The sequence below is a fragment of the Spinacia oleracea genome, chromosome 3 (assembly GCF_020520425.1).
Source record: "Spinacia oleracea cultivar Varoflay chromosome 3, BTI_SOV_V1, whole genome shotgun sequence".
Classification (NCBI taxonomy): Eukaryota; Viridiplantae; Streptophyta; class Magnoliopsida; order Caryophyllales; family Amaranthaceae; genus Spinacia; species Spinacia oleracea.
This window is the reverse complement of record NC_079489.1, coordinates 32,391,262-32,403,677: the sequence shown is the minus strand read 5'-3', so window position 1 is coordinate 32,403,677 and position 12,416 is coordinate 32,391,262. Positions and strand designations below refer to the sequence as shown.

The following is a 12,416-nucleotide window of genomic DNA, read 5'->3' as shown; positions in this document are numbered from 1 at the left end:
TCTTTTAGGTTTTAGAACTTTCACTTTTGTTTAAGTTTTTGATTCTTCAATTCTTTATGATAGGTTTCGACAACGGAAGAGGGAGAATCGGGGTCGTAGAAGAGGTGGAGGAGGGTGTCGGAGGTGGAAGCGTCATTGAAACCGCCGGCGTCGCACCCTTGCTACTGTCGCAATCGAAGCATCTATTTTTAAATCCTTGGAAAGGGAAGCTTGACGGCGGAGGTTTCTGGAGAAACTAAATTGACGGCGGCGAGGTGGAGGAAGGAGGCGGGACTGTTAGTCGGAGGTGAGAATTTTGTAATGCTTCCATCTGTCTCCTTCATTCTTCATTTAGTTAGGGTTTTGAACTCCAGTTTATGTAATTTTGGATTTTGGATTGAATTCTATTGAGTTTGCTCATTTTACTTTTTGATTAATGTTCTTGATTCTGTTTTATTGTGATTGAACTTGACTTTGAGTGGAAATTGAACTGGATTAATGATGAATGGTTGACGATTGTGTCTCCATTTTCGTTCTTAAGACTAAATAGCTTGATTTATGTAAACATGGTGGAAGTTTGATTGGTGTTCCTGTTTCTGTGGAAAAATTGATTTTTCTAGGGGTTATTTTGAGCTGAGGTCCAACCTTATGAGATATGAGATACCAGACATCCAATTTATGTTATTTCTTTAATAATCGTCTGCCATGGCATGTATATCCTGATGATTGTAGTTGCTTAGTTGGAATGATTTGCTTGCTTTATATGGAAATTTCCATACAAGCACTTTGTCTTGCTGAATTGCAGTTTGTCTTGCTGCTTTATACTTCAGCACCCATGTAACTTGATGATCATTAGATTTTGACTTGCGTTTATGTAAAATTCCCAACAACATATATCAGATGATTGATTGTTTTTCAATTTAACTTGTGATTGTATTGATGGAGGTGGCAGTTCTCCTTGTTTGGATCATTGGCTAATGTGGGAGCAATGGTTGGTGCAATTGCTAGTGGTCAGATTCATTAACTAGCTAAGACAATATCATGAAACATATAGTCCATCCAGTTGAAAAAATTCAGTAAGATTTACCTTTGGATTTTTTTCTTTGTCTACCATGATTGCTAGGCAACCCTGCAGTAGAAGCAAGAACTTAATAGACACACATATGCCACATATATGACAGAAAAAACAACTAATTTAGTCTTTTGGAACCTTGAAGAAATCTTCGCTGACATCTTACAGTCTGAACTCAGCCCATAGAACAGTAGAGGATGTAGAACTTGGACCAGACTGGGACCAGAAAGCCAACAGCCTGCTGCGTAAACATTTTGGGTACTCCGGGTTGAAAAGTTTTCAAATGGAAGCTCTTGGTGCTTGGTTTTCTCAGCAAGACTGTCTTGTTCTTGCAGCAACATGGTCTGGTATTTATTTTCTGATTCTTATTCTCCCTTTTCTGTGCATTTCTTCTTGAATCCTTTGTACAATGTATATACTGTGTCAATGTTTTTGAGGCTTTAATGTTTCTACAGGGAAATCTCTGTGCTTTCAGCTACCTGCGCTTTTGACAAGGAAGGTCGTGGTCGTGATTTCTCCATTGATAAGCTTGATGCATGACCAGTGCTTAAAGCTATCAAAACATGGCATCTCTGCATGTTTCCTTGGATCAGGACAACCAGATAACACCGTTGAGAAGAAAGCAATGAACGGCATGTATTCCGTTGTATACGTTTGCCTCGAAACACTGCTTAGGTGAACACATTTGTACATCATCTGGTATTGCTTGTAGTTTGAATTGTTTCTAAATGCCCTGCTGTTGTCACTTGGGACTGTATGATGTCAGCTTTCACTGTCTGATGAGGTGTATAATGCATACTAATAAGTCCACTTCAGAGGCTTGCGGAGAACCGTGGAATAGCTTTATTTGCCATCGATGAAGTACATTGTGTTTCAAAATGGGGACATGACTTTAGACCTGATTACAGGTTTCACCCTTGCTCACCTTGGATGTCTTATGTTTGAAATGTTCAGTTGCTTATCCAATGATACATGTTTTTCACATTGCCATTTTGTGCATACAATAAATAACAGCTCGTGTGTTTGATTATTGTGAGGTCTAAGTTCAAATTTTAATGTTCTGTGGTTGATTCCCCAATTCTTATACCTCCTGTTGAGAGTAGGTTTGGGGTTATGCAACTCTAATGTTTTTCTTTTCTTAATAAGGGTGAATATGTATTGCCTTTGTTGCTAAGAATGTGATTGTTCTGCTATTTTTGTTTGTTTTCTTTGGGCTGATTACATTATGAGCAATGTCGATATTTAGCTAGTTTATTGTAATATTTACTTAAACTTTTATGTTTAAAGTGTAGTTAGGTTATCAACATGTTGGTTGATCTATGGTGAATTTGCCTTTTACTGGGTTGTAAACTGTTTTGACAGGTATATATTAATGTATTATAACATTCCCGGTATTGGGGAGGGTCAAATTACAAAGGAAATATTGTCAAAATTTTCACCTAGTTTACTTTTATTTTTATGCTCTGAATATACTAGTACTGAAAGCTGCTTATTTTATTTAATCTATGGATTAAATAAAATCAGCAGCTCATTTTTTTTAGAATATCCAAAAGTCATTTGCGTCGCACTTTAGCTAATCTGCGACGCAAATGACATTTTTTTTAACATATTGAAAAGTCATTTGCGTCGCACATTTAGCTAATGTGCGTTGCAAATGACATTTTTTTTAACATATTGAAAAGTCATTTGCGTCGCACATTTAGCTAATGTGCGTTGCAAATGACATTTTTTTTAACATATTGAAAAGTCATTTGCGTCGCACATTTAGCTAATGTGCGTTGCAAATGACTTTTCAGCACCATGCCTGAAAAGTTATTTGCGTCGCACATTAGCTAATTGTGCGACGCAAATAAGGTTCATTTGCGTCGCACAAATGTGCGACGCAAATGACTTTTAGTCATTTGCGTCGAGAGCTTTTGCCACGCACGATGTGCGACGCAAATGTGCTTAAAAGTGCGATGCAAATGACCCTTTTTCCACTAGTGTTAGTGCATCACATAAATATTTGCAGCAATTGATCAAGGGCACCAATAATCTACCAATTATTCAGTCCTTATTAATTCTAATCAAGTTGTTTAACCTTAACGGATTTATAGACCTATTCAAGAGTTTATGACTAAAAATGCTCCCACTTAAACCAATAAATTCATATGCTTTACTAATTTTAAACATAAAAATGTATTTCTAGTTTAACCGGAAACATACAAATTTAATTAAAATTTAAAGCTCATATAAATTTATAATCGAATCCATTAATTTAATTTATTTCAGTTGAATTAAACGAATTTAAAATAATTCAAGGTTTAATTTTAGTAAATTAATTAGTATAAATAAAATTTATAATAATTATAATATTCAAAATTAAAATCCGAGAAAACAATTTAAATTATTAATTTTAAAATTAATTAAAATTATTTCCGAACTGAAAATTCAAAATTAAATTCGAAACGACTCAATCGAGACACGACGAGGCACTTGGGCTTGCGCCCAAGCCCCATCGAGTACACGAGGCTTAGCGCCCCTTGATTGTTCGTACAGCAACACGCAAGCAACCACACGCAACGCAGCACTGCAGGCCACGCTGCGCGCGCCCGCTTGCTCGTCGCCTTGCGTCTGCTTGCTTGCTGGGCGTGGCAGCGCGCGCTGTGGCGCAACACGCTTGCTGCCCACACGCGTCTGCCACTGGCTTGCACCTTGCCCTTCGCCCTTGCCCACTCGCCCACATGCGCACATCACTCGACACAGGGCAGCGTGCTGCGTTGTGCTCGTGTGCCATGGCCCTTGCTCGTTGCATCGTACCGCATGGGCGACGAGCTCCCTTGCTCGTCGTCGCATGCCCGCACTATACAACACCCCTTAAGGGTTACACATAGCGTCCATTGCTTTGTGCGTGCAAGTTTTATGAGCGAATTGCATAACAAAAAAAACTTTTATTTCCAAAATTAATGACAAATTAATAAATCATATTAATTTCATAATTTTAGGGCGAAAAATCGAAAATTTATTAATCAATTAATTTCCGATTAACATGGATTCAAATCTAGGTCATAAAAATTTAAAATTTAACACAAATTAACAATTTTTATGGTGGTTTTTAATCATGGGTACCTAATTAAATTATTAATTAATTATGAAAATCAAATCAATTCTAAATTATTCGAATTTCAACAAATTAATCATAATTACAAATTATGTTGTATAATTAACAAGAATAGGCATTCAAACTTGTTAAATATATACTGTAGGTCAATCAAAGATTCAAGATTTATCAACAAGAATCGCAAATATTTAATTTAACATCTTAAATTTACAAACTTTTGCGTTCGAAAAACTAAAACCTCCGAAAAGTCATAGTTAGGCTTTGAATTTGGGAATTCTGGGTTTCGGCGAAAAATACTAATTTTGTCAAAATTTTAGAATGCCTTTTACATGCGGAATGGACACAAAAATCACTCGATTTGGTTGAGTAACGAACATTCTGCCGAAAAACTGCGTACATATAATTAAATAAACACAATTTGCAATTAATTAACAATTACGAAAATTAATCACCCCTTTTAATTCCTTGAAAATTTGTAATATTTAACCATGTTTATGCAATTTAGATTATGAAAATAATAAGAGGCTCGTGATACCACTGTTAGGTTATGATACATATGAATAATTAAACATAAATCATGGAGAAAAACCATAAAGCCAGGAAACATATTATTTACACATAATCATTTAGCATCATGTAGCGTGCCCTCCCTAGCTGCGCCCGAACCGAACAAGAACAAGTCTTTAGGACTCCAAGTGTCGTCCCTCCGTAGATAGTCCACAACACGTCCGGATCCGCCTTAAGCTTGACCAACTAGAATCGCCCTTAAGGTTACTAGGATTTTCGGCTAATAGGTTGCAAGTGTTTGGCTGATTTTTGCTTCAAAATCTTACCTTTAGAATACTTCAACTCTCGATGTAAATATGTGACCCCAGGCACCTATTTGTAGAGTTTATGGAAATGAATTATAATCCTATTAGGATACTAATTTATTTAATTAGAATCTTATTAAAACTCTATTAAACAAATTCTATCTTTATTAGGATTAGGATTTAATCATAGAACAAATTCTAATAGCCTTAGGATTTGTATTGCACACAACCGCACACGAGCACAAGCACGAGCACAGCCCGCGCAAGCCTCGCGGCCCACGCGAGCTGCTCTTGCTCGCAGCCCATGTCGCAGCCCACGACTGCTCCGTGCGCGCCACAGGCCTTGGCTGGGCCTGGTCGAGGCTTGGCGTGTTGCACTTGGCTTGCTGGGCGATGGCCTGGTTTCGTGCTAGGCCTTCGTCTAGCGAGCCTCGTCCGATGCTAATACGTACGATACGCTTCCCGATTAAATTCCCGATTCCGGAATTCATTTCCGATGCGAACAATATTTAATATTTCCGATTCCGGAATTAATTTCCGTTTCGAACAAATATTTAATATTTCCGTTTCCGGAATTATTTTCCGATTTCGATAATATTTCCGATTCTGACAATATTTCCGTTTCAGGCAATATTTCTGATTCCGGCAATATTTCCATTTCCAATAATATTTTCCGATACGTACCATGTTTCCGTTTCCGGCAACATCTACGACTTGGATAATATTTATATTTCCGATACGATCCATATTTCCGTTTCCGGCAATATCATCGTTTCCGGAGTATTCATTTCTTGCCTTTGACGATCTTAGCTCCCACTGAAACCAAGATCCGTCGATTCCGAATATCCATAGATGGAGTATTTAATTCCATTAAATACTTGATCCGTTTACGTACTATTTGTGTGACCCTACGGGTTCAGTCAAGAGTAAGCTGTGGATTAATATAATTAATTCCACTTGAACTGAAGCGGCCTCTAGCTAGGCATTCAGCTCACTTGATCTCACTAAATTATTAACTTGTTAATTAATACTGAACCGCATTTATTAGACTTAATATTATATGCATACTTGGACCAAGGGCATTATTTCCTTCAATAAGGTGTATAAGGTTATTTAAGAACTTGCATTTGAAGATAAAAGATTGCGTTTTCCCTTCTGATTTGATAAAAGTTTAATCTGAGGGACCTGGATGTAATTCTGGGGATGGACTGGCTAAGTTTGTACAAGGCTAAGGTAGACTGTGAAATTCAGAAAGTAAGTTTAAGGAACCTTATTGAAAGGTTGAGCTCATGTAGATGTTTTGAGAAGTCCAAGAACCTTTAGTTATTTCGGTAATGCAAGTGAGGAAATTGATGAATAGAGAGTGTGAACGAATTTTCTCTAGTGTGTTAGAGGTGAATAAAAAATAAAAATAAAAAAAAGTTGCAGTGAAAATCGAGGATGTTGCCATTGTGAGTGGATTGAATGATGTGTTTCCGAGTGAAATTGTGAGAATGTCACCAGCTAGAGCCTTTGAGTTCACTATAAACTAAGTTCCTGGAACGACACCTATAACTAAAGCACCGTGTAGAATGACACCTCCTGAAATGAGCGAATTAAGACACAATTGCAAGAGTCGTTTCGTTAAGGGGTATATTAGGCCTAGTGCATCACCATGGGGAGCTCCTGTGTTGTTTATTAAGGGAAGATAAGAGTATGGAATTATGCATCGATTTTAGGGAACTAAACACCATCAAGAGAAAGTATCCTTTGCCTAGGATAGATGACATATTGGATCAATTGCATTGGGCGAGTGTGTTCTCGAAGACTGATTTGTGTTTGAAATATCACCAATTGAGGATAGCTGATAAGGGCCTAAGACCTCATTAGAACTCGTTATTGTCATTATGGGCATAGAGTAATGTCTTTTGGGTTAACCAATACACCTGCCATAATTATGAATTTGATGAATAAGATTTTCACGAATTCCGAATTAAGTTCGTTATTATGTTATTGATGATATCCTGATTTATTCAAGGAATGAGAAAGAGCATGACAAACACTTGAGGATTATTTTGGAGACGCTTAGAAAGAATCTAGTTTTATGTGAATGAAGTATACAACTCTTGAAGTCATGTGTGTTTAAGTGGCACCGACGGAAAAGTGAATGACTAAATTGATTGAAAACTACGTTACGTAAATGAATAAATTTGAGAGAATATTCGAGTGGTCCAGGGTCGTTAGAAATCATTTTCGTCTTGAAAGATTGGAGGAATTATATGAGTTGGTAAAGGAGATAAGAGTTAAGCCCAAAAGTTATGCATCCATGAAAGGCGTAATGATGTTCGATAAAAAGGAAAAGTTGAGCAGAAGAAATTTATGTAGATCCTGCTAAGATTCAAGTTGTGAGTGAGTGACATACTCCAAAGAACGTGTCTGATATCTGAAGTTTCCTAGGCCCATTTGATTATTGTAGGAGATTTGTGAAAGATTTTTTTTTGAAGAGAGCAAAACCAATGACCAACTTGATGAAAAAGAATTCGAAATTCAAGTGGAGTGAGAAATGTGAGGAAGCTTTCTAGATTTTAAAGGAGCGTTTGACCTCCACACTCGTTGTCGCGTCAGTTGAAACCTTATGAGGCTAATAACCCTACCCATGACCTAGAGCTAGTTGTAATTGTGATTCACTTTGAAGATTTGGATACATTATCATTATGGGGCAACATGTAAAATCCTTACCGACCATAAAGTCGGAAAATTTGGCAAGAGGTCTAGTTGAATCTTGGGGACGACATTGATAATGGGTATTGCTTTCCATCCTGCAACCGATAGACAAATTAAGATCACTAACGAAATATATGTTGAGAGCCTGTGTTATTGACTTTAATGGTAATTGAGAAGACCACCTAGATTCGATTGAATTTCTTGCACCAATAGTTACTATGCGAGCTTTAAGATGGCACCTGTTGAGGCATTGTGTGGAAAGAAGTGTAGAAATCCCACTTGATTTTAGTGGAAATATAGCATTGGGGACATGATTCGTTGAAGTAGAAATATCCAAAGTTATTCCCTGAGATGAGTTACAAGGGCGTAACTCGTTTTCTTTAAGGGGGGTAGAATGCGATAGAAATTCGCGCTTTTTACCTATTTTTATGGTATTTTTATGCATTTTTTATGCTTATTTTAGCAAATTATGCACGTTGATGCAAGTAATTAGATTCTCTGCATAAGAAAAGCGTGTTCATGAGTAACACAAACAACTTTAAGTTGGCAAAAGAGTGCACAAGAGTGGCACAAGTACTTCTTTTGTATGAATAAGTTGAAAACTTTTGAAAAAGGTGTGAATTTCCGTGTCAAGTTTCGAGACGAAACTTCTTCTAAGAGGGGTAGATTGTAATCCCCCGTAAATTTATATATTTTATTAATATATTTTAACATATAGTTATTTATATTTTAAATAGAATTTACGAATTTTAGTAATAAATATATAATTAACATTTATTTATTTTATTTAATTACATTTTAAGTATTTTAACGGTTTATGAAATCAAAAATAATTTTAGAATTTTTATGTTGAAAAGAATTGAATTACGAAAACACGTTCGATCGAATTTGGAAAACAATTCTAACCGTTTTGGATCCAAACAAACTAAATCCTAATTCTAGCCCAATTGGGTGAAGCCCAAAATAGCAAACCCAAAACTCTCTCCTTTCTCCCCTTTTCAATTTCACGTGAAAAATCAAAACACAAAACCCTTCTCCTCTCACGTTGGTTCCCTTCTTCTCTCACGTTGCTTCCCTTCTCCCTCACGCTGTTGTCCACGCCGCCGCCACCACCGCCGGTGCTCCTCCGCCGTCGCCGTTGCACGGTAACTCCTCCTCCTTTCCTTCGTCTTCTTCTTTTGTCTTTCGTTGTTTTCGTGCCCTTCTCTTCACTCGAGTATTTCGTTTTCCTCACAGCAACCACATCAGCCACCAAGCTCGACTGCCGGCGACCAAAACCATCGGTCGTCCTCCATCGGTAACGCTCTCCGCAACTTTGTCCTTCTTTCCTCTCAGTCGTTTTTCCTTTTCTTTTTCTCATTCGTTTTTCTTCTTTCTCACGTTATTTCATTTCTTGCCCTCCTCCTCTTTCATTTTCGCACAACCGCCGTCGAGTCGTGCAACCACTCCTTCGTTGCCGCCGAGCAGTTCTTCCACCGCCGGCCGCACCTCACACCGCCTGCCACCTTCGTCATCCCTTGTTGGTTAATTCTTGAAAACCCAAAGATAATTCTTTAATCATACGTATTAATTTAAATATGGTTGAATTGAATTAAAATTCTGATTGTTACGATTTATTTATTTGTTTCAGATTTTAATATTGTATGATTAAACTATTAATTTTCAGATTTCATAATTTGAGTGAAACGAGAATTGGAATTTGTTAAAGCGGGAATTCTAAGTTTTTAATGGTGTTGAATCATGGTAGAATGATTAGGAAGGATTTAAACCATTATTTTTATACTCTAAGCATGATAATTTTGTGTTTGAGAAGCTGTTAAACGAAATTATGTTGCTGAAAATTTAAGTACGATGTTTGCAAAGAGTTTTCAACGAATTTCAATCACTAATTCAATAATTATGATGCTAGGAAACCAAATATTCAAGTTTTGATATTGGGAAAGGTTCTAAATATGTTTAGGATGCATTTAAAATGCTTTATTATGGTTGCCAATGATTAGAAATTGATTGGGATTATTTGTTGGTTGTTTTAGGCGAAGAATTCTCTCTAGGCGACTTTTGAATTATTAAAGTGGTCTCGCATTTTGTTTACACAAGGTACGTACATACCTGTGTGCTTGGAGATGTGTGTTATTATTGAAACCATGTTGAATTTGTCGATGAACTGGTTGTGTTGAAATTTACATGATTAATGTTGTTTAATGAACATGTTGAACATATATTTCGTTATGAGGATTATAACATGTTAGTATGATTGATGCAAGCATGTTGGTTGGGAACACTAGATTATTTCATATATATATTGGTCTAGATCGATTGATCGTTGTTCCCTTTTAGCTTTTCACTACTTTATGAGGGCGGAGGACCTTGTTTAGTAAGTCGAAACCTTATATACCCATATACAGGGGTTGTTCAATATTAAAGGAAAGGTTGAATTTAATTGGAATGAGTCTCGATTCATACCTTTGTGATCACTTACTTAATTCCAAGATAAAAGCCGTTGTGAATAATTGTTGGTTGTATGCCTTATGTGATTGTTGAGTCACAACAGAGTTTAATCTGTAAATCATGTAAAGTGAAACTGAATAGCAATAGCTTTAGACTGTGCACGTCTGAAGTGACGGACAAACAGGAGTTGGGGGTTCATGGTGGTAGCCCATGGCCTTTTCTGGGACCGGATTGATCACCGTGTTCTATTTTTATTCAAACGTTCCTCGATATCGCAGGTCACTGAGGTTACGGAGTCGCGCCCGTACCTCATCTTCCTTAGTGAAGACCTCTGGTTGGACAACTCGGTCCATTGACTATTTCAATTTAAAATAATATTAATGTTATAAGAGTCTAGTTCAGTCTAGCCTAGTCTAGCCAAGTGCGGTCTTCAAATTAATATGTTTTGTCTGCACTTACTTATGTTTTATTAGTATCATGTTAGGATTGTTCGTTTAATAGAATCATGTTAGGATTATTATTGATTTAGTATGTAGTACTCAGCTTTGCTGATTACCTGCTTTTGCTTGTGCATGTTGATCATGGCTATGCCTTATTGATCCTGTGATGACCCAATCTTTAGTGAGCAGTGTCTAAGGATCAATAAGCATTGTCCATCCGCAGGTCTGAAGATGTTGCATCATTGGGATCGGGAATAGAGAGCTTGTATTTAGTTTTGATTTGCTAAGTTGACTTGGGTTTGTTTAAATTGGACTTTAAACTTGTTAGTTGATCTTATTTTCGTTGATTGGTTTTGGGATTAACTATGTAATCGATTATTTATAAACCTAAAGTTAGTTTTATGTTTTCCGCTGCAAAATTCTGAATAAGCTGTTACGTTTTCACACGGGCGATAATGCCTTGATAATTCTCTATGTTTTATATTAAAAGAGTACTTTAGAAAAGGGAGAATTGTCGGGGTGTTACAATTAGTCTTTTAATAGTAGAAAGAACGCCTGTTTCCCTGTGGATACGATCCCTGCTTCCCTTACTATATTTTTAGTTGGTGAACGTTAGGTTTATCTTTGATAGGAGTGCGATTTAGCCTGTCAAATTTTGGCGCCGTTGCCGAGGAAACGGTTTTATTTTTCTGTTATTAATTGTTTTTCTAGATTATTGTTTGTTACTTTACTTCTCAAGGGACTCCCGTTCCTTGAGATCGGATCTCACGATTGTTTTCTAGTTTTTTCTTGTTTATGTCCATGACTGTCCATACCAGCGATCTGACTTCCTTCGATCCTGAACCTGAACGGACCTTTCGTAGACGGCGTAGATTCGTTGAACAGTTGAGGGACTATTCTGACTCTGAATCCGACTATCTGATTGGCAATCTATTCCATACAGATTCAGAGATGGGTGACCAAGCACCACCACCACCACCCCCACCTGTGCCAAGGCTTACAGACTATTCTAAGCCAAGTCTGTCTGTGCTTCCCAAGGCGATCATGCCTTCTATTGCGGTCGAGAACTTCAAGATTGAACCCCAGCTGATAAATATGATTGAGAGACACCAGTTCGGTGGGGAAAAGGGTGAAGATCCTAATCTCCATATTCAGTCTTTCATTCAGTATTGTGCTACCATTAAGCAAAAGAATTTAACACCAGAGAAGACTATGGAGATACTCTTTCCATTTTCATTGAGTGGGAAGGCAAAGCTATGGATTAATAGTCTTAACCGCGCAGCTATGAAAATCACCGATTGGGATTCTTTGGCTCTTGCTTTCTATGTGAATTACTTCCCACCTGAGAAGACGGCTCGTCTAAGGGGAGAGATAATTTCCATTACCCAACAAGCAGACAAGAGTTTGTTTGAAGTCTGGGAAAGGTTCAAGGATCTGCAGAGAGAGTGCCCACACCATGGTATGGATGACTGGTTCTTGATCCAACAATTTTACAACGGTCTGGGTAACGAGTCTAGAACCATTCTAGATTCTGCTGCTAGTGGGAGATTTATGCAACTGGAGGTGCCTAGAGCTTTAGAGGTGATTGAGGAGATGGCCATCCATAGTGCCCAATATGGGAATCCTAGAGGTTTTTCCGACCGGGGTGTTAAGCACGAGATGAACTCTATTGAAAAGCTTACTGCTCAGCTAACTGCCCTACATCACAAACTGGATAATATGCAAATCACATCTTCCCAATCCACCCAACATGCCAGTGTCGCTGAAATGAGTGCCCAATCTGCCAATGTCTGTAATAGTTGTGGGATGCAAAGTCATTATGCACAAGAATGCAGGAGCTCTATCGAACAATGCAATGCATT

The 12,416-nt window shown here is 37.5% G+C and overlaps 1 protein-coding gene and 1 non-coding gene across 2 annotated transcripts; one reads left to right on the top strand and one right to left on the bottom strand.

Annotated features, from left to right (window-relative positions):
* Positions 1–987: 987 nt before the first annotated feature.
* LOC110804071 (ATP-dependent DNA helicase Q-like SIM) lies at positions 988–1,954 on the top strand. The gene is made up of 3 exons (XM_056837975.1): positions 988–1,398; positions 1,507–1,726; positions 1,818–1,954. The coding sequence occupies exons 1-3, from the start codon at positions 1,335–1,337 to the stop codon at positions 1,909–1,911; spliced, it is 378 nt and encodes a 125-aa protein (XP_056693953.1). The 5' UTR covers positions 988–1,334; the 3' UTR covers positions 1,912–1,954.
* A 9,956-nt stretch (positions 1,955–11,910) lies between these two features.
* Positions 11,911–12,017, bottom strand: LOC130471167 (small nucleolar RNA R71). The gene has a single exon (XR_008931829.1). It is a non-coding gene; the product is annotated as a small nucleolar RNA R71 (small nucleolar RNA).
* Positions 12,018–12,416: the final 399 nt, after the last annotated feature.